Below are 20,644 nucleotides of genomic sequence, written 5' to 3' on the forward strand. Positions count from 1 at the left end.
GGCATGAGCCACTGTGCCCAGCCCAAAAGACTCTTTTCTAAAAACAGTATCAGAATAACATGTTTTCCCTAAAAACTTCTCCACTGAGAAGAATGTATATGTTCAGAAAGAAACACTGGTAACATTTCAGAAACCAGTGACAAGATAGGCCAGTGCCCAACAATGGAAAACACAGTGTGTAGGACTATCACAGTCCACAGTCCCCTAGAAACCAAAGAGGAAGAGAAGTTCAGAATTTTAAAGCGCGGAAGAAGCCCAAAGACCATGTAATCCAGCTACTTGCAAACGCTTTCTAAGAGCAAATTCTTTTGTTCAAATGAAATCTTACCCGGAAGATTTATATAAAAGCTGAGATGCTCTATTGAGTCAGGAAGGAACGGGGTGGTCTAGAGCCTAACCCATTCTACTCCACTCCCATCCTCTCACCCGCAAAAGTCCTTGTAAGGGCTCCAGGGAGCCCCTGGGGTTCCTCAAGTCACAGTTTGAAAAAAATCACTATTTCAATCCCACTTCCTCCTTTTGCTACTGGGCAAAAATGAAGCCCAGAGAAGTCCAGGTTACCCAGCCAAGATAGGGGCCTAGGCAGTCACCTATCTTTCTTCAACAATTTTTCCATGATGACACCCCGAATCCTCTCATGAACTGCCTTTTGTTTCTGCAGGCTATATGCGTATTTGTATTTGTGTGTTTGTACCCATGCCCAGTGATCCCAAGAAAACATAACAAACCAGTCCCTGCTTTCGCTTTAAAGCTTGGAGTCTGCCATTTGAATACAACATCTCAGCTGCCCAAGATGGCTAGAAGCAGAATGCAAAAAGGCACAGGGTTATAAATACCTGTCTCATAGATGACCTGGGACACTGTGCTTCGCAGCCTAAATTAGGCAGAGTTTCTGTTGTCACGGAGAAGTACTAAAAAGCGGGCAGTTCTCAGCGAGACACCTGAGAGCTGGCATCCACATCAGGCCCCCTGGTCTATTAGCTTTGGACACCTGACTGGGCCACTAAGCCTCTTCATTTCTCCATCTGTGAAACAGAGGAGGGGAAAGGGAGGAAGCCGCTGCACGGCTCATTACATCCAAGTGTTCAAAGTTTAATAAGTTAATGTGTCTGATGTCCTGATGGTGCTTAGGGAGAAAAAGTGGAAGAAAAGGCCCTAAAATAGTTATCCAAGCTGCCTGTTCCCTTCACCTGGTTGGAAGGTGTAGGTTGGAAGAAATAACGAGGGGGAATCCTGCTGAGCGTGCCCTATCAAGGACAATGCCGCAGTCATCATAGCTAATGGACGGCTTGCCTGGCCTCCTGCGAATCTCATAATAGCCATGAGGAGAGGCCCCATCACTTACATTACACTCATGAAGCCCAGAGATGTTAGCTACATTTTTCTAGGTAGCACAGCTAGGAAATGATGGATACAGAATTTGAATCCAAAGGCAATTAGCTGCAAAACCTGAGGTCTTAACACCGGACCTATAATGTTCTTCCTTCTCACCACATGGGAAAAACGGAGAAAGACATGATCTTACAAAAGCGCTGGGCTCAGCCAGCGTGGGAGAGAGGCAGCGCAGACCGGCACCAGGGTAGAACCTCTATGTTTCCCCTCCAGCTTGCACAGAGGAAAATTCCTCAGCAAACGCACGATCCCGCACAGCTCCCAGGGACAAGAATTTTCTGCTTGTTTACTGAGTCCCCTGGGCTGGGAGTGGGGGGTTGCAGGGCAGGGGTGAGCTGGGCACAAAAGCAGGATAAAGGTAAACTTTCTGCATATGAGAACCATTTCCCCCCTCCAAGGAGCCGTGTCACACTGTATGTCACCGTCATCAAAGGGGCTGTGCGTAAACCTGAAAAACCAAACGGACCTGTCTGTAGGTGTCACTTATATCACAAGGCTACAGGTGTCTTTATTTCCACTGCACGCTGGTGCTGGGAGCGCCTGCCTTCTCTTGCCTTGAAAGCCTCCTCTTTGGACCTAGCCACCGCTGCCCTCACGTAAGCGCCTTTTCTTTGCTTTTTTGGATGAATCGTAAAGGGTGTCAGGGCTCAGAGGCTCGGCCTGGGGCCTGGGTCTGCTCGTCCCTCTCCAGCTCCAGGGCCGGCACCTGCGCTGGGTGCGGTCCCAGGCCCTCCGGGAGCTGTTTGACACGGATGTGACGGTTTGCCTGAGAGAGACCTGTCTGCCTCCGCAGGCCGTGCGGCCACCCGCCCTGCCCACAGCCCCCACTCCCTCTGGATCCCTTAGCTGAACCAAGCGGAATTAAGAGAACGCGCCCAGGCGCTCAGTTCTCTACCCTCCCTAAAGCTTCTTTAGGAAGGGAAGCTGGATTTTACTCAGAAAAATATTTAGCTTCAAGGAAAGCCCCCCACCTACCCTTCTGCCCTGACTGGATTCCTTTCCCCACCGGCCTGCCCACTGTCCCCCACCCCCTCGATACAGAGAACTGCCTTATTATAGTTTGGGGCATTTTCAGGAATTTGTACAAAACAGTTTTAAAAGAAACCCATTTGCCCTCTGACATCTCCCCAGAAGAGAATGCTTCCAGAAAAGCAATGGTTAGGGTTTTTCCACTGTGTTCTCAGGCCTTGTCAGACTCTGCAGTGCGTGGGGTTTCTGTGGGGTTGCCCCCTGCTGACAGCGACAGGTAGCACAAGCTCCCTCCTCAGGCTGAAGCCGGGCCTGTGTATGGATGCCTTTTGTACGTCCGAAAGTGTGTCAGACATCACTAGGTGCAATCGCTTCATGTTACAGATGAGGAAACTGAGGCCAGAAAGGCTAGATGACTTAGGGAGGCAGCTCTGTGTTTCAGTCTAGTCCAGAGACCCAGGGAAAGGGGTGGTTTGCCCATCCGAGTGAACGCTTGATTCTTTTGTCTTCGTGTTCTCTGCGATACTGTTTTTCACAATCTAAGGTATTCTCGGGCCGGAGTTTTCAGTTTGGTCATCTTCCTTTTTCAGAAGTCACCAGAGTGGCAAATTTTTAGATACATTGTTGATGGCTGATTTTTCCCTCTAAAACAGGATTGAGTATATGTATTATGCCCCATCCTTTGCATATATTGGATTGCATGATTTAAAAAAAAAAAAAAATCCCCATTTTAGAGATGAGGAAACTGGAGTTCAAAGAGGGGCATGAATATTTATATACCACATCTATATGAAAAAAAGCTTAAGAATTTCAGCAGGCTGGGTAATAAGAAATATGCCCCACGTTCGCGGCAGCAGAGGTAGGATTTAACCCCTGATGTATGTAATCCAAAACTGGTAAGCTTTGCATCAAAGCCTACAGCAAACTACATGGCATACCTTTTCAGATCTTCGCTGCACCTTCAGAAAAACAGCTATAAACAAACAAACACGCAAACTCCCTAAGTGAGCTAAAGAAAAATGAGGAATCACTTGACAAGAGGTCAGCAAATTGGTTCTCACAGCTGCTGGGGTTCCTCCCAGAAGAACAAACACTCCAGCACCCAACCCTCAATCTTTCTTTAGCAGTAAGTGTTGAAATACTCCACTGGGTTCTCCTCAATGGGCCCCTTCTTAGGGAGGTCCAAGGGCTGGGAAATTGACCCTCCCTTGCTCACAAGGCTTGGGATGGAGTGGACATTTGGGTATCACTGAGGCTTTAGGGAAGGAAAACCGATTTTCTTCCCAATGATACCACTCAGAGGATGGGGTTGAGGAAGCCCAATCTTGGCCCCTTTTTTCTATATTTTGCACCCTATGGCCTTGTTCTGCCCAGTGATGATTTGGCCTGTAAACAGCCAATGTATAGAGGCTTAATTGGGCCAATTTTTGGTCACATGCCCAGAGTGAAGTTGATGATCACCACCAGAGTCAGGAAGGAATTTTCCTCCTCTGGCAAACTGGCCAAGGCTGAGTGGTTTGCTCCTTCCCCTCTCTCTGGGAGGCTGAGCAGGGGTGCCGGGTTGCTCAGGCCATGGGAGCCACACCTGTTATTGCTGCCTCTGATTTGTGTGACGCTGAGAAGCCCACAGGCCTGTCCCTCTGACTCGGTGGACCCTCTCTGTGTGCATTTGGTGTGTGAGCCAGCTCTGAGAAGGGTTCAGAAGCCACTGGAGGCATCCGGGGACCTCAGCTTCCATGCCATCTCTGCCTCACTCCCACAGGTACCTGCAGCCAACTTTCTCACGTGTGAAGTGAGCCCACCTGATTCCTCCACCCTGTGTTAATCATTCTTGAGCCTTTCCTACTTACTAGGCAGCTAGAATGATGACTACATTTGGGGGAAACTGATTCCAGCTTTCACGGATCTATCGGTGGGCAGTGAGTGAGGGTCCAGAGTGTTTAAGGTACCCGGCTAGCCTGGGCAAAGAATATCCAGCTGTCCTGAGATATCTACATACAACTGGGGTAGAAGGCAGTGGGCACAGGAGAAAAGGGAGAAGAGGAAATCAGGGAGCTTTTTCAGCACTAAAAGTTCAGTCTGTGTGTGTAGTGGTTGGATTTTCCTCCAATTTGGTGGACTTGCTTGACCAAAAAAATGAAAATATAATCAATGTGTATGCATATGTGTGTGAGTGCCCGGGTTTGGATGTGTTGGCTCAATCAGGTGGGTGTCTGCAGAAATTCACAGAGTTAGGGCAGACCTTGGGGGCTGTCTTATCTGTGTTCTTGTTTAGTAGTTGAAGAACTGAGATTTGGAGAGGGGCAAGAGGCAGAATCATAACTCCAGGCCCAGGGCTCCTTCCATGATGAGCCAGCTAGTCCCTCACAAAATGAAAAGTATATCCAGAACAGCAGGCCAAGAGACCTCCCAGGAGATCCCTGTCTGTACTGACGCTGACACTAGGTTGATCTATCACAGCGCTTCTCCATCTTTTTTTATCACTTCTCCTAAGGACACTTTTTAGGTCACTTTTTCTTAATCATCTCCCCACCAGAAATGTGAGTACCAGAGATAAACTATACATCTACTGTAGACCTTTGGAGTGTGATAAAACACTGTAATTAATAACTCAGTTTTTTTACCCCCAAGAACCCATTTTTGTCCCCTAAAGAGGGGGGCAATATCACCCCCCTTGAGCAGGCCTGGCCTAACCTCAGGCCTGTGTTCACATATCCCTGGGCCTCAGTGTTATTTCTGAGAAAGGGGGCTCCGAACATCTGCCTTTTCCCACCTATCCTGCTCTACCTCCACTAAAGAAGTCCTTAAGAGCTAAAATGTTCAATTATTGCAAGGACCTTAGAGGGCCTAGAGAAGAGAGGCTACTGAATACAAAGCAGCCACTATTCTTGAACTCTCACACCTACTGCATGCTGGCTAAGTAGCCAAGGTCTTTTGTGGAGAGCCCAGAGTTAATAACACCCACTCCTGCTGTAACAGGAAAAAAACAAAAACAAAAACAAAAAAAAACACCTTTTTCTGCTTTTATAAAAGATATTTTTTCCAAAAGCAAGAAATAATTACAGAAGAAAAATAGCATGCTGTACACCGGAGAAGGCCCTTTACAAAAACTTAATGGATATAATTTGCCTTAGAAGGAATTACCAAAGGGAATCAGATACAGCATTGTGTATAGCACTAGAGAGATTACAGATCAAGAGAGTGGGCCGGTGTAAACAGGAGAAAGAATAACAATATTAAAGGAGGTAAAAATACTATTGATCAAAAAATATTTCTAGTTTTTATATAATGCCATTCAATTTACCAAATGACCTTTTTTTTTTTTAATACCAAATGACTTTTGAGAGTAATTAGTGAGGCATAGATGAGGAAGATCTCATTCCCACTGTCGTGTTTTGTATTTGATGGATTCCTTATTTGACTCTGAAGACCTGGGGACTGTTTTCTGTTTTCTTCCATGTGGAATTCACCTCTCCTTTCTCCCAACCCAATGAAGGTCATATCACAGGCCTGCTATCCTCTTCTTTAGTTTTCTGAGCCTTCTGGCCCAGAAGAAAAGGGATATATTTGTCTTCAGCGCTCACTTAAAGGAACTTTTCTGAAGTCCAGTCCAGAAAGCAGAAGTGGCTTTCAGCACCTGAGGCCCTTCCCTTCCTCATAACCTCTCACCCCATCCCTCAGCATCCTACCCCCTCCCTCCCCCCCACACTCAGGATATAAAACCAGCCAATCCGTGGGAAAATCACAGCCCAAACCCAGGCAGCCTTGACATCTGTTTGATTGGGCTCCCAGGAGGAGATCCATGCCCACGATAATCTGCAGAGCACATTAACCCTCTCCAGGCATCAGCGAAGAGACTTCCCAGCAAAGTCTGGAAACTCTCGGGTGATGGCCCAGAAAAGGTGCCTAAGTGTCAGAATTCAAACTCGGTTATGTATTTACATCTGGAGAGGAGTTCTCATGCATGTTTTTGTTGTTGTTGTTGTTGTTTTTGAGACACAGTCTCACTCTGTCACCCAGGCTGGAGTGCAGTGGCACGATCTCAGCTCACTGCAACCTCTGCCTCCCAGGTTCAAGCGATTCTCATGCCTCAGCCTCCCGAGTAGCTGGGATTACAGGTGTGCACCACCATGCTCAGCTAATTGTTGTGTATTTAGTGGAGACGGGGTTTCGCCATGTTGGCCAGGCTGGTCTCGAACTCCTGACCTCAAGTGATCTGCCCACCTTAGCCTTCCAAAATGCTGGGATTACAGGCATGAACCACCACACCTGGCCTCTCATGCATATTTGATGGTGATGATGATGGTGGTTGGAGATTTTCAAGCATCTGCAAAGAATTGACCTTTGGTTTCAGAATCACACAATCCTTCCCCTCTTAGTACTGAGGTTTGATTTGCTATATAAGTGTGCCTTGGGGCTCAATTGTGTTTTCAGAAAGAGAAGCAGATGGGTCAGAAGCAGATGAGTCAGAAAACTAAGGATCTCCCTGCCACTTAACTCTGGCATCCACTGGCTATGTGACCTTGAGCTAGTTACACAAATTCCGAGTCTCAACTTCCTCAACTGTAAAATGGTGGAGGCGAGGAGGGAAATTGGACTAACTCAGTATTTTCCAACATGTGGTACTTACATCAACTGGCAATATGTCAGATGAATCTGGTTAGGGGTTGCAAACTTTTTCTTAAAGGGTCAGGTATTTTAGGATTAGCAGGCCAAAAGGCAAAATCAAGGATATGATGTAAATATTTATATAACCACTTAAAATATAACCACTTAAAAATGTAAAGTTTTTTTTATTTTTTATTTTTTTGTGAGACGTAGTCTTGCTCTGTTGCCCAGGCTGGAGTGCAGTGGCACAATCTTGGCTCACTGCAACCTCTGCCTCCTGGGTTCAAGTGATTCTCCTGTCTCACTCTCCCGAGGAGCTGGGATTGCAGGCATGCACCAACACACCCAGCTAATGTTTGTATTTTTAGTAGAGACGGGGTTTCACCATGTTGGCCAGGCTGGTCTTGAACTCCTGACCTCAGGTGATCCACCCGCCTCAGCCTCCCAAAGTGCTGGGATTACAGGCGTAAACCACTGCGCCCAGCAGTAAAATTATTTTTAACTGCAGGCTTTACAAAAATAGGTGAGGGACTGCATTTTGCCTGTAGGATGTAGTTTGCTAACCCCTGATTTAGGTGGCGCATGAACCATTTTTATTCAAATGCTTAAATATTTATTTTTATGTATGTTTAAAAAATCCTGACTTTCCATTTATACTGCTGATATAAAGTTTTCCTTTTAATTAGCATATTTATGTTAAAACAAAAAGGGAGTTGATGATTTTTTTAAGCATTTTAAGTAAATAATAGTGCTCATAGTATAGGGATTGAGGGAAATTATCACAGTCATAGGCAAATGACTGAAATTTAGGAAACACTGGACTAGATAAAGATTCGCTCCTGCCAATCTTAAAATTTCATGTGTTTAATATCCCAAGACACTTACCAGTGGTGTGATCTTGAGCAGCTATGTTCCCTTTGCAAAATGAGGAAAGAACCACTCTATGTCATTTCAAGAATCAGAAAAAAGAGTTCGGGTGAACAGATTGTTTTAATTCACCAAACATGGATTATTATTTTTTCTGAATTGTGGGGAGATGGGATTCAGCAGAGAGTGGCATGTGGGAATATGGGAAGCAGCAAAGTTGAGACTGGCACAGGCAAGAATGTGTGCAAGCAGGGGCTCTAGGACTGTTCTTTTCTGCCTTCCTTCCAGCCTCAACCACACACCCTGCCCCAAAGCTCCTTGCCGCCGCCAAAGTGTGTGGGGACTGGAGCACAGCAATTAGAATGGGCTTTTAAAACAGACACCTGAGCCGCCACCCAGCTTCGCTGGCTTTGCATGTGTTACCCGGAATCTCAGAGCCTCCATCCCTCATCTATGAAATGGAACTGCTGCCAGTACCTATCTCAGAGTGGTTGTTCTGAGTAGACCAGGAAGAATGAAGCTAAAGTACTAAAGTACTTAGCATGAAGCCCAAAGTGAAGTGCTTGTTGCAATTACCACAGGTCCACACTCGTCTCCAAAACCTTGGGCCACACATGCTGCAGAATTCTGAATTCTTCACAGATTTAGGAAGGCAAGATAGTACATATACAGTGGAGTACAGATTACCCCTCTGGGTCTAGGGTTGCTCAAAACATTAATATTTCTGCACTGCGTCATAAGAATATTCACTCAGTGCAATAAATAAAACTGTAACGATAGTTATAAAACTGTATAACATATATGTTGTATGTATGTGTATGTATGTATAAAACAGTATATAAAACTATATAACATCAATTCAGGACTGTTTTGTGCTAGAAAATAAGATTGCAGCGAACACACACACACATACACGCACACTTCCTTTCAGTTTTCAGAGCTTTCAGATTTCAGAATTATGGATTGATCATACACAGTAATTCTTATCTTATTTTTATTTATTTATTTTATTCGGCCAGTTTCTGTGGCTCACGCCTGTAATCCCAGGAATTTGGGAGGCCAACAAGGGGAGATCACTTGAGGTCAGGAGTTCGAGACCAGCCTGGCCAACATGGTGAAACTCCATCTTTACTAAAAATACAAAAATTAGCCAGGTTTGGTGGTACACACTTGTAGTCCCAGCTACTTGGGAGGTGGAGGTGGGAGGATCACTTGAACCCAGGAGGCAGAGGTTGCAGTGAGCTGAGATCACACCACTACACTCCAGCCTGGGTGACAGAGCAGGATTACATCTTTTTTAAAAAATCAATTTTATTTTATTTTTATTATTTCAACTTTCAGTTTAGATTCAGGGGGTATGTGTGCAGGTTTGTTACCTGTGTGTATTGCATAATGCTGAGGTTTCAGTTGCTATTGATCTTATCACACAGGTACTAAGCGTAGTATCCAGTAGTTAGTTTTTCAACCTTGGCACCCTTCCCTGCCTCCTCCCTCTGGTAGTCCCCAGTGTCTATTGTTCCCATCTTCATGTCCAGGAGTACTCCACGTTTAGTGCCCCCTTCTAAGTGAGAAGATGAGGTATACGGTTTTCTGTTCCTGACTTAATTTGCTTGGGATAATAGCCTCCAGCTGCATCTGTGTTGCTGCACAGGGCATGATCTTGTTCTTTCTTATGGCTTCATCTCACTCTGTTTCTAGAAGCATATTATTGAACATCGTAAGTCAGAGTTCAGGGGTCAGATGTGAGCAAACAGGAAACACAAATAAAGAGGTAATATTGCATAACCGGTGCCTCCATGCTCCAGTCCCCTCTTTGCCACTTTCTAGTTATATCACTTAGGCAATTGCCTCAACCCTTTTGCCTCAGTTTTCTCATCTAAAATGGGGATAGACAGGATGTGGCAAGGATGGAATAATGTCACTCATAGGTGACAGGGGGTGCCTGCTCCTAGTGAGTGACGTGTTTGTTATCATTTTTAAAAACCAAGTATCACCCTGCTAGGGGCTCCTGCACAGTGTGGCTTCAGGAGTACCTCACCCCAGCCTTCTCACGACCTCTCCCGCTGTTGCAGGGTAATGTTGGACTCGGTGACACACAGCACCTTCCTGCCTAATGCATCCTTCTGCGATCCTCTGATGTCGTGGACTGATCTGTTCAGCAATGAAGAGTACTACCCTGCCTTTGAGCATCAGACAGGTGCGTACGTTTGAAGGAGCCCATCTGAGCGCAGCCAGGATGGGGTAGGGCAGGAGGTGGTGCTGGCCACAGGCGGAAGACAAAGCTGTGCTGGGGCCTAGGAACACCAGAGTTCAGGGCAGAGGGCTGGAGGGCTCCTGGATGGAAGGAAGGGCAACCTCTTGCAGATAAAAGGTGCTGGAACCCTCACCCCCAAACTCCCTACTTCTGTGGCCTCGAGGCCGTGCGAGGCTCAGCTAACCTCTCTGAGCCTCATTTTGCTACCAAGTAAAATGTACGTCTCTTGGAGTTATTATGATATTTAAACAATGTAGTAGAAAGAAAGCCCTTAGCCCAGGACCTGGTATGCTGTGTTTGCTTGATCATGGTGGTTTTAGCCAACATTTACTGAACACGAGCTGTGTACCAAACCATGTGCCAAGCACCATCTCATCCTTGCCAAATATGAGATGAACAATTATTATCCCCATCTTACAAATGAAGAAACTGAGACACAGAGAGGATAAGTGACCTGCCCTGGGCCTCACAGTTAAGCTCCATGCAAGTTGACCCATCTTATAATTGATATCACACTGTGGTTATTGATATTAATATATCATTATTCTCTGAGCTTCTATTTCTTTTTCCCTAAACCAGGGGTGATGAGAGCTACTATAAGGGCTAAGGGAGCCAAAGGGTGTAAATATGTAGCCTGGCACAAAACAAGTGTTCAGTAAATATGAGCCCCTCGCTGTTCCTCAGGCCTCCCTCCCCACCCTTCCTCCTCTTTCTCAGCCTGGATTTCTCCACCTGAGAAGGCAGCATGGGACCTTCAGAAAATCCCATGCCGGAGGGAGGCCAGCCGAGCTTTGCCCCCAGAAACCCTCTAAGGGCCTCTGTCACTGAGGTGCTTGGGTGACCGCACATCACAGCACACCTGGCTGACTGCTGGCACAACAGGAGCACACGCTGCTCAGCGGTCGTGCAAGTGCCAATCAAGCTGTCAGTCCTCACTGAGTGTTAACCCCATGTAGGAGTCCAGACTCAGTGTCCGGAGGCAGGCAGTGTGCAAGAGAGGCCGTGACTCCAGGGGCTGCAAAAAGTCCACTACCAGAAGCCCCTGCCTCTGCGGCCAGGGGCTAGGCCACACTCACAGACTTGAGGCACTTACCTACATAATGCAATCCCACACCTGCCCCCACCCCACATGGACACACACATACACACACGCGTGCGCGCGCACACACGCATATGTGAAATCTCTCACCTTCATCTGTAAGGTCTAGATCATTGCATCTGGACTTGAATCAAACAGATACATCGTACAATTCTCCTTTAGGCCTAAGAAGCACCTTGTTTCCCAGAAAGACATGAGAAATGTACTGTGTCTCCTTCCCTTGAAATTTGGTTAACAAGTTAAATCCGAAGGAGAAAATGAAAACTTTCAGGTTGCCGTGCCCTCCCTATGTGTCCCACAGTGGTGGGGCCCAGCTCCAGGCTCTCTCTGTACCTATGCATAAGGCCAGGCCTCACTTAACCCAGACCTGCCATCGTGGGAGCCCCATCTTTCTGCCTATTCTGCTGGGAAGTAGTTGGGGTGGCAGCGGGAGGGGCGGGCTACAACCAGCTGCCCCAGGCAATGGCCTGGGCAGTGAAGCAGCAGCTCTGTGTCATGAAGACCTGGTGTGTCCCAAATGGGAAGTCTGGCTTTGACACTAGCTGTGTCATCTTAACCTCTCATGTCCTAGTTAGTTTCTCATCTGTGAAATAGGAATGACCACAATGCTACCTTGTAGAGTTGTTATGCTAATGAAATGAGTTATCATATGGGAAGTGTTTAGGACACAGTCTGGTACCTGGTAAGCACACATAACTGTTTAAAAAATTGAAGGATTAGCTGGACGTGGTGGCTTACACCTGTAATCCTAGCACTTTGGAAGGCCGAGGCAGGATTATCACTTGAGCCTAAGAACTGGAGACCAGCCTGGGCAACATAGTGAGACCTTGTATCTACAAAAAATTGTTTAAACATTGGCCTGGTATGGTGGCACATGCCTGTAGTCCTAGCTACTTGGGAGGCTGAGGCAGGAGGATCCCTTGAGCCCGGAAGGCCAAGGCTGCAGTGAGCTGCAATCATGCCACTGCACTCCAGCCTGAGCGACAGAGAGATAAAAAAAAAAAGGTTGGCGAGCAGGCATGGTGGCTTCTGCCTGTAATCCCAGCACTTTGAGAGGCCAAGGCAGGCAGATCACCTGAGGTCAGGAGTTTAAGACCGACCTGGGCAACATAGAGAAACCCTGTCTCTACGAAAAAAATACAAAAATTAGCTGGGCATGGTGGCAAGCACCTGTAGTCCCAGCTACTCGGGAGGCTGAGACAGGAGGATCCCTTGAGCTCAGAAGGTTGAAGCTGCAGTGAGCTGTGAGTGTGCCACTGCACTCCAGCCTGAGCAACAGGGGGAGACTCTGGGTCAAAAAAAAAAAGGATTCGTTTCAGTTTGGGATAATGAACAAATTCTGGAAGTGAATAGCACCGATGACTGTGCAACAATGTGAATGTACTTAATGCCACTGAACTGTACCCTTAAGAAAAGTTAAAATGGTTAAGTGATATATTATGTATGTTTTATCACAATTTTAAAGAATGAAGTTAAAAGAAGTGATCACCAGTGGCATTGCCAGAGTTCCTTAAATCCAACCAAGTCTTAGACATTCAGACACAGCTCTACAGCCAGAGGCTTCTGCATTTCCATCAGCGTCATGAAAGGTTAGACCAGGTCATTGCTAGGATCCCTTCCAGAAGCTTCTGTGATTCCTGCATCAGGCAATATCGAAGACACAGCCTTCTCTTCCCACCACCCATTGAGAAAACAGAAATTCCCATCAAGTCATGAGGCCAGTGAAAATAAAATATCCTTTGAGATTGGCCCAGGTTCCTAAGGCTCCCTGAGGGATGGAGCCAGGCTTTCGAGTAGCCACCTGCCCTCGGGATTTCAGGGGAAGCTGAGTATCACTGACCTCCAAAAGGTCGAAGTTGGGTGCGAAATGTTCATCTGGAGTAAACAGCTGTCTTGGAGCTGCCTGGGCACTGGGTGAGCCTTGTAGCCCCTGTTCTCCTCCACAGGTGGGAGGATTAGCAGGAGGGGCCTTCTGTCTTTTATCAACAAGGACGTTGCCACCCAGAGAGGTGCATCCATTTGGAGTTTCTGCAAAAGCCCCCTCTGCCAGGGCTGGGTCAGCAGACAGCCAGCTTTGCCTCTGGGCACTGCTCAGCCAACTTTCCCTGCTCCATGGCCAGCAGTCTCTGAGACACCTCTCCTGAGGTCCTTACCCACCTCCCAGGAAATACTATCTGGAATTCTGGGCCCCCCTAAAGATTGTCGCAGTGGCAGCTTCCTGTTCACCCAGGTTCATGGGCAGGCACTGCCACTTACCAGCCATGTGACCTGCAGCCAGTTTTTTGAGATATGCTTTCCTCTGCCTCCTAGAGTTGGGGAGATTGAATGAGATTTTGTGTACAAAGTGTTTAGTCACATGCCTGGCACTTGGGAAGTGCTCACCCTAGCCAAGAACTCCTCACCACTCCCTGTTGGGTGGAAAAACAGCCTTCTCTCTCCTCTCTTCATTGTCCATATTGAACAAAAATAACAACAAAATTCCATCTCAAGCTTCCCAGTTCAGAATTTTTAACAGCTTAGATATTTGAGACCTGAGGGAAGGGAAGGAAAAGGAGAAAAAAAATGATGTGCCTTCTAGACAAATGATGTCTGGGAGAGGGAAGGGTGGAATACTCAGCCTATTTAGGAAAACCAGCTGTTCTCAAAAACCCTTCAAATGGCTTGAGCAGAGTACCGCTGAATCTGTGCCCTGGTGTGGGAACCACAAAGGATTCTGAACTGCTCTTTGAAGCAGGACTTCTGCTTGGCTGCACTGCAGGCAGGAGGGTGGACAGTCACAGATTGCAAAATACTCTAGAATTTCATGAACTCACCCTGCCTTGCCTATGGCTTTTTCAAAGTAAAGAATGATGACTACTGGAAGATGTATCCAAGTGGGCGGGAGGGTTGGTGGGGGGGAGGCTGCATGTAGTTCACATGCATATGATATTTTTAAAAGATGGTTTCTCCAGTCGAGTTCCAGTAGCCAACCCTTCAGTAGTCATTGAGTACCCTGGCCTTGCCACTACTTTCTTTCTGGAGTTCTTTCCTTAACCTCCACAGACCCACACCCCTCCCCTAACAGCCAATGTGCCACGCACACATGCAGTGCCTCCTTTGCTTTGGAATCTTGCTTATACTTTGTCAGCTGCAGAGGTTTCTAAACTGAGGTTCCCGAGAGGCTTTAGAGGTTTCCCAGAGGTTCCTCGGGGACCACCAGAGAAGGGAGTGGAAGTGACAGTTGAGAAGACGGGGCTTCAGTCCTTCTCTGTCCACCTCCATCCCTAAGCATGCTTCTCCACTTTAATTCTGAAGACAGTAGAGCACAGTGAGGCTGGGCTGCAGGAGCCAGAATACACCCAGATAACCCACTCCTAGCTCTGCCACTTACGGGTTACATGAGCTTGAAAAGGGTCACACCCGTGAGCCTTACTTTCTCCCTTTGTAAAATGGGTAACATGACAGAGGACTTCATAGCATTGCGTTGAGGACAACATGAGAAAGCACAAAGCATTTAGCATGATGACAGGCACATACTAAGTGCTCAATAAATATGTTAGCTATAATATTATTGCACAATGTGAGATTTTATTCGAAGAAAGCACTTTTTGTAAGAAAAAAAAGTGCAAAACCCACTGGTCAGAGAAAGAAGCATTTGGATCCCCACATGGGCTTTCCTAAGCAAGATTCATGTTTTATGTACAGAAGTTTGAGAGCAGATACAAAGGAAAGAATCTAAGAACTTCTAAGTCAAAACCAGATCAACAAATAGAAAATCATCTGAAAGTCTGAGGTGAGCCCTGTGGCAGTGCCCACACCTCAGGAGGACTCACTGTTGGCCACCTCTAGCCCAGTGGACATGCACCTGAGCCTTCCGGGTGGCCATGGCCCCAGCACTGCTCAGGGCTTGGCTCTCTTGGCCCCTTCCTAATTCCACGCTCCCAAGGCCATGGCTACTTTGCAGCCAGCCCTTCTCCTGTTTTCTCTATCCAGTTTCCTATGCTGCACTGGACTTTACTTTTCCATCTCATGGTCTAAATCTTTCCACAGGCTATGCTGGAAAGCCAGGAAGGGGTATCAAATGGAGCTGGACTGGCTCTGGGAGGAAACTTGAAAGCCATTTATCATTTCAGGTTTTCCCTCGTAAAGTCCTTCCTTTCGGTGACAAAGCTGCAATTGATGGTGCCCCTGCTATCCAGTTCATTCACCACCTCTCTTCAGTGCTGCCCCGGGCAAAACACTTTCCCAACTCCCTATGCTAGTAAATCATGCTAATTATGGTCCAAGTTTGTCTAACTCGGGCCTCCTCTGACCCAGACTGTCTGTCTTGTCCCAGCCAAGCCCTGAGCTTGCTTTACTGTAGTTGTTCCTCAGCTAGATTGAGGAAGGCCCCGTTTCCCTGAGAACAAATGTATTCCCAAAATAATAACCAATAACAGGTGACTTATACTGAAAACTTACTGTCATTCAGATACTGGGCTAAGTTCTTCACCTGCATCATTTCCTTTTCACAACAAACCTCCTAAGATATAGGTACTATTGTTATTTTTATTTTACCAGTGAAGGAAGTTGGGGTCCAGAGAGGTTAGGACAGTTTGTTAGAGTTGCACAGCTAATCCATTGAAGAGCCAAGATTTCAAATCAGGAAGGTCCATCTCCACAGCCCAGGCTCAGTTGCCACACCCAACCCTATGACTTCCATTGGAAGGTCCCTTCCACTCCAATAGGCTCATTGGCAGAGTCCTAGAATGGAGGCTGGGAACAAGAATTGGATTCTTGTACAGAATTCCTGTAGCTGACAGGTTCATCTAGCTTCACAAACTTTCTTATCACTGCTCCCCAATCAGCAGAGGAGAAAGATCAAGTTCCGCTCCAGAGGAACATAACTGAAAGCTCTAAGCTCAAACTTCTTTTAGAACCTGCAAATTTTGCATTCTGCTGCATATCTATTTTGTTGTAATACAAAAATCAGGCCAGGCACAGTGGCTCATGCCTGAAATCCCAACAATTTGGGAGGCTGAAGCAGGAGGATTGCCTGAGCCCAGGAGTTCAAGACCAACCAGCCTGAGCAAAATGGTGAGACCCTGTTTCTACAAAATTAAAAAATTAGCCGTGCATGGTGTTGCACACCTGTGGTCCCAGCTACTCAAGAGGCTGAGGCAGGAGGATTGCTTGAGCCCAAGAGGGTGAGCCTGCAGTGAGCCATGTTCGAGCAACTGCACTCCAGCCTGGATGACAGAGTGAGACCCTGTCTCAAAAAAACCAAACAAACCAAAAATTAAAATTTTCCCTCAAAATTTTTGCTTTGAGTGAGGCTCCAAGAAAATGAACAGTGTGGGTTCCAGGATCTTTATATAGGAAGGGCTTAGGGACAACAATCCATTTGGAAGAGATGGCCAAAGGACTTGTCTGGATATGATTTTTTTTTTTTTTTTTTTTTTTTGGAAACGGAGTTTCTGTCTTATCACCCAGGCTGGAGTGCAATGGCGCCATCTCGGCTCACTGCAACCTCCACCTCCTGGGTTCAAGCAATTCTCCTGCCTCAGCCTCTCAAGTAGCTGGGATTACAGGCGTGCACCACCACGCCCGGCTAATTTTTGTATTATTAGTAGAGACGGGGTTTCACCTTGTTGGCCAGGCTGGTCTTGAACTCCTGACCTCAGGTGATACACCTGCCTCAGCCTCCCAAAGTTCTGGGATTACAGGTATGAGCCACTGCACTCGACCTGGAAATGATTTTTTAAGAACACTGCATAAGATTGAGAAGACATCAGTTATCTATAACAAAGAAGGAGGTGGGGGATTAATGGACCCACCCTCTGATCTTTCTCTTGAAGATGCATAATGAATATTACGTGACTTTCAATTACCTGCTCTGTGCACCCTGGGGATACAGCACCACCACCATCACCCTGTCCTCTGCTCAGTTTCAGAAGCTTTAGTCTTGTGTGTGTCCTGATGATTAAGAATTTTACAAAGTCACACAGACTCGCCTGTGTCCCCAGCTTTTAAACCAAAGATGGCAGCATTAAGGGACCTAACTCAGGCTGGCAATGCAAAGACAAATTAGCTAGGTTTGGTTTCTAAGCTTGGTTTCTAATATAACTCCTATTTTTTTATGAAGAAAATAAACCGAAGGTCTAGAAAGGGACAAAGCAGCTGGCTTACACATTTAAAAAAAAAATTAGAAGTGTTTGAAGGAATGTAATTAAAGTGGGTGACATGGGAAGCCCAGGAGGTAACCCTAATATTGACAAGTATAAGTGGATGATATTTAATGAGCACTTGCCATATGCCTGGCCCTGTTCTAAGTACTTTCCATGTATTAATTTACATAATCCTTTTAATAGCCCAGATAAGTAGGTCCTATTATTTTTATTTTGCAGACAAGTCTGAGGAGGCAGGACCACTAAGTGTGAGAGACCATGTGCCCTTTCAAATTTGAAGGGGAATTCAAAATATAGGAATCCTGGTTTCAAGTTTGAGAACAGTGATTTTCAAGGAGCCTCCTGGAGCTAATACCTTCACCTCCACTCCCAGCAAAACAGGGTTGCTTTTTTCCAGATAAGTTTTAACTTGAAGAAAATATTATTCAACCATAAAAGAATGCTTCAGAGTCTTAGCATGCCCAATCCAAACAATAATCTTGAAGGAGACAAGTGGCCAAAAGCCTGTGAGATTCTTCACCACAAAGTGATGGCCAGGAGTGATCCAGCCCATGAAGACATTTTGACTGGGCTTCCCGTGGTGTTTTGTAAAAACCAAGCCAGTTGCCACACTTGAAAATAGAAATCAGGAGATTTCAGTTAGCAATCTCGTCCTGGCAACACAAGGCCCACCTTTCCACAAGGCAAGGGGTCGGGTAGCCATGCACTTTGGCATGAACTTTCCAATCCCCACTGTCTCCACATGGGGCCACTTCAGGCATAGACATTATCTGCTGACCCTGTGGGCATCTGGTGCATCCACCCAGTTCTGAAAGCTAAAGTCCTCCTTCTGAATTTAAATGCATCTCAGGTTATAGCATCACTTGTGAAAATTCCCCTAGAATTTCTGAAAACTCCTTCTAGTTCAATTCTTCCTTCCAATGCAGCTGGCCCTGAAACAAGTGTTCTGACCCACTTCAGACTTCAAAGGAGCTGGCAGAGCCTGCTGCTTAATAATAGTGACTTACGGGCATTCAGATCAAGCCTACCAGGCCCAGGATGGGCCTCTACTGGTCGACATAGGCAGAAGGGCCTCATGGCTCAACTTTCCCAAAATGTTGAGATTATTTTATAAATGATAGAAGCATTGAGAAAATCACTTCACATTTCCAGACAACACAACCCATTAAAAATAATATATTCTGCGGGTATATAACCCCTTATTTTATTGTCCTGAGTTCGTGTCTTCCAAGTAGCAAAAGGGTCTTCTTCATGTCTTCATTAAGGTTCTAAACACTATCATCTTCAGTCTCTCCATCCTCTTTCTGATTCTTCAAAGCTAGATTGTATTTTTTATTTTTTCTAGTCAGGCTCTGCTTATCCATTATTTATCATTACAATTACACATATCTACCTTCATCCAAATCTTGCTTTAGTCAGTCTTGAGATGTGTGCCCAACTTGGTCCTCCTCAACCAAGAAGAGTGGGGCATGGTAAGAGGGAAAATGCCCACAACCAAGAAGAGTTGGCGGGGCCTAACTCGTTTACTGACAGGCCGTGTGACCTTACAGGGGTCCCGTCAGTCCCCGGAACGGCAGTCTCCTCACGTGTAAAGTGGAGAGAGTGACTGTCAGTCACCTGGTCAGTCAGTCACACTCACTCAAGTAGGCCTGTGGTGGGCTAGGCCAGGCTCCAAGCACTCCTGGTTCAGGGCGAGCAAAAGCTCTAGGTCTGGACGCGGGGGGATGAGGAGGACGTCTGAGGGGCACTCAGTGAGGAGGAGGAGACCCTCTGCGAGGGGGAGTGAGGATGAGCAGAGATTCCTCCGGAGAAGGCAGATGGGGACCACGTTCCATCCAAAGAGAAGTCCCTGTGGGAAGACTCTGGGCCGTGGAGCCTCCTGAGAGAGGGGAGCAGGAGAGGGGCGGGTGAGGAGGGGATGACGTCGGCCTCCCTCGTCTGGGCGGCCTCCGCTCTGCCGCCCTCCTCCCGTCCTAAGGATGGGACCCCCGGAAAAGCGGCCCCTGGAGGCCTGCCATGGCACCAGGAGCAGCCATTTTCCTCCCAGCTCTGGGGCTGTGGAAAGAGCTTGCGGATGAGGAGGGAGCCTCCGCAGGGCTCTGGCTCCCCTCCAGGGGCCGAGGCCGCACACAAAGCCGCTCTGTGGGTGAGCTTCAAAGTGGAGCGCCGAGGAGCAGGGAGCCAGCGCCAGCAACACCTCCCCGGTGTGGGGCCGACTCCCCGCCTGGGCGTTTCTCCGAATCCTTGAGGCCCCCTTGGCTTCCGCAAACAATATGGCCCTCTTCAAGTGCCAAAGAAAATAACAAGGGGTTGGAAGCAGAGCGGGGAGGGGAGGGAAACAGGGGAACAGAGCCTTGGCGAAACCTTTCCGTGAAAAGAAATCAACTGTGCCCTCCGACGGCCGCACACCGATAGCCATCTAGGGCAGGGCCCGGGCAGGACCCGCAGCTGAAAAATGTCAAGGCTCATAAACATCTCTCACAGGACTCCAGTAAAGTCCAAAGGCCCCTTAGGTTTACTAAAGCCAGAAATCAGTAGATGAAAGCTCAGGCGGAACTCAGGAATGGCCCCTTGTTCTGCCAGAAGCCCCTGCCTGCACCAGCCAGTGGCCAGTGAGCAAGACCTGAGTCATCGGTCTCACCGGCTCCCTGGCTCTTCCTATCTGCCGGGTGGAGGCTACAACATCAGCCTCAAGCACCCTGGCACAATATTGACGCTTTGATCTTAATGCTTATAAAATTCTGAAAATTTTTAAATAAAATAAACCAACTGCCCCTCCACCCACCCTTCGGTGGGAAAAGAGATCTCTGGAAGACCTTGAGTTTTAAAGGGAGCCTCTATTTCCTCTTTTGTGGAATAGCCCAATTACACCTACTGGATAGGATTGAGGGGACCTGAGAAACTTGAGACGACAAAAACACGTAGCGCCTCGGCTGGCTGAGGGTGCTGACTGAGTAGTAGCACCTGACCGGCAGAGGACCCACCTCCTGCCTGGAATCATCAGCAACTGACAATGGTGCGAGTTCTACTCACCTTTAAATGCTGCAAATCGCACCACTGCCATTTGCTGTGGGGTATAACATGTGAGGGACCCTTTCTGTCATCGTCATCTTAGCCACTCACTGCTCTCTGCCTTTCTTCTCAGGCCCTCGTGTTGTGTTCTCTCCAGCTTTCCCCGTGCCTCAGCCACTCTTCGTGTTCCATCTCTGCTCTGGGCTGACCCTCTGAGGACCGGTATGGTGGTGTGGGGAGAGCAATGGCTTTCGAGTTCAGGCTAGGGTTCAAATCCAGCTCTGCCACACACTGGCG

At 47.2% G+C, this 20,644-nt stretch overlaps 1 protein-coding gene across 3 annotated transcripts in view; it reads left to right on the top strand.

Annotated features, from left to right (window-relative positions):
* The first annotated feature begins 1,870 nt into the window (after positions 1 to 1,870).
* Positions 1,871 to 20,644, top strand: part of ELF5 (E74 like ETS transcription factor 5) — a 35,037-nt gene continuing 16,263 nt past the window's right edge. For 2 of the 3 annotated variants that reach the window (XM_054439068.2, XM_054439069.2), the window contains exons 1-2: positions 1,871 to 1,988; positions 9,909 to 10,033. In XM_054439068.2, the coding sequence (XP_054295043.1) occupies positions 9,913 to 10,033 (121 nt within the window). In that variant the 5' untranslated portion in view covers positions 1,871 to 1,988; positions 9,909 to 9,912. Of the gene's footprint in view, positions 1,989 to 3,942; positions 4,124 to 9,908; positions 10,034 to 20,644 lie in introns of those variants that run through there. The other variant, XM_054439067.2, reaches the window with a different exon arrangement.

This window comes from Pongo pygmaeus, chromosome 9 (genome assembly GCF_028885625.2).
Source record: "Pongo pygmaeus isolate AG05252 chromosome 9, NHGRI_mPonPyg2-v2.0_pri, whole genome shotgun sequence".
Classification (NCBI taxonomy): Eukaryota; Metazoa; Chordata; class Mammalia; order Primates; family Hominidae; genus Pongo; species Pongo pygmaeus.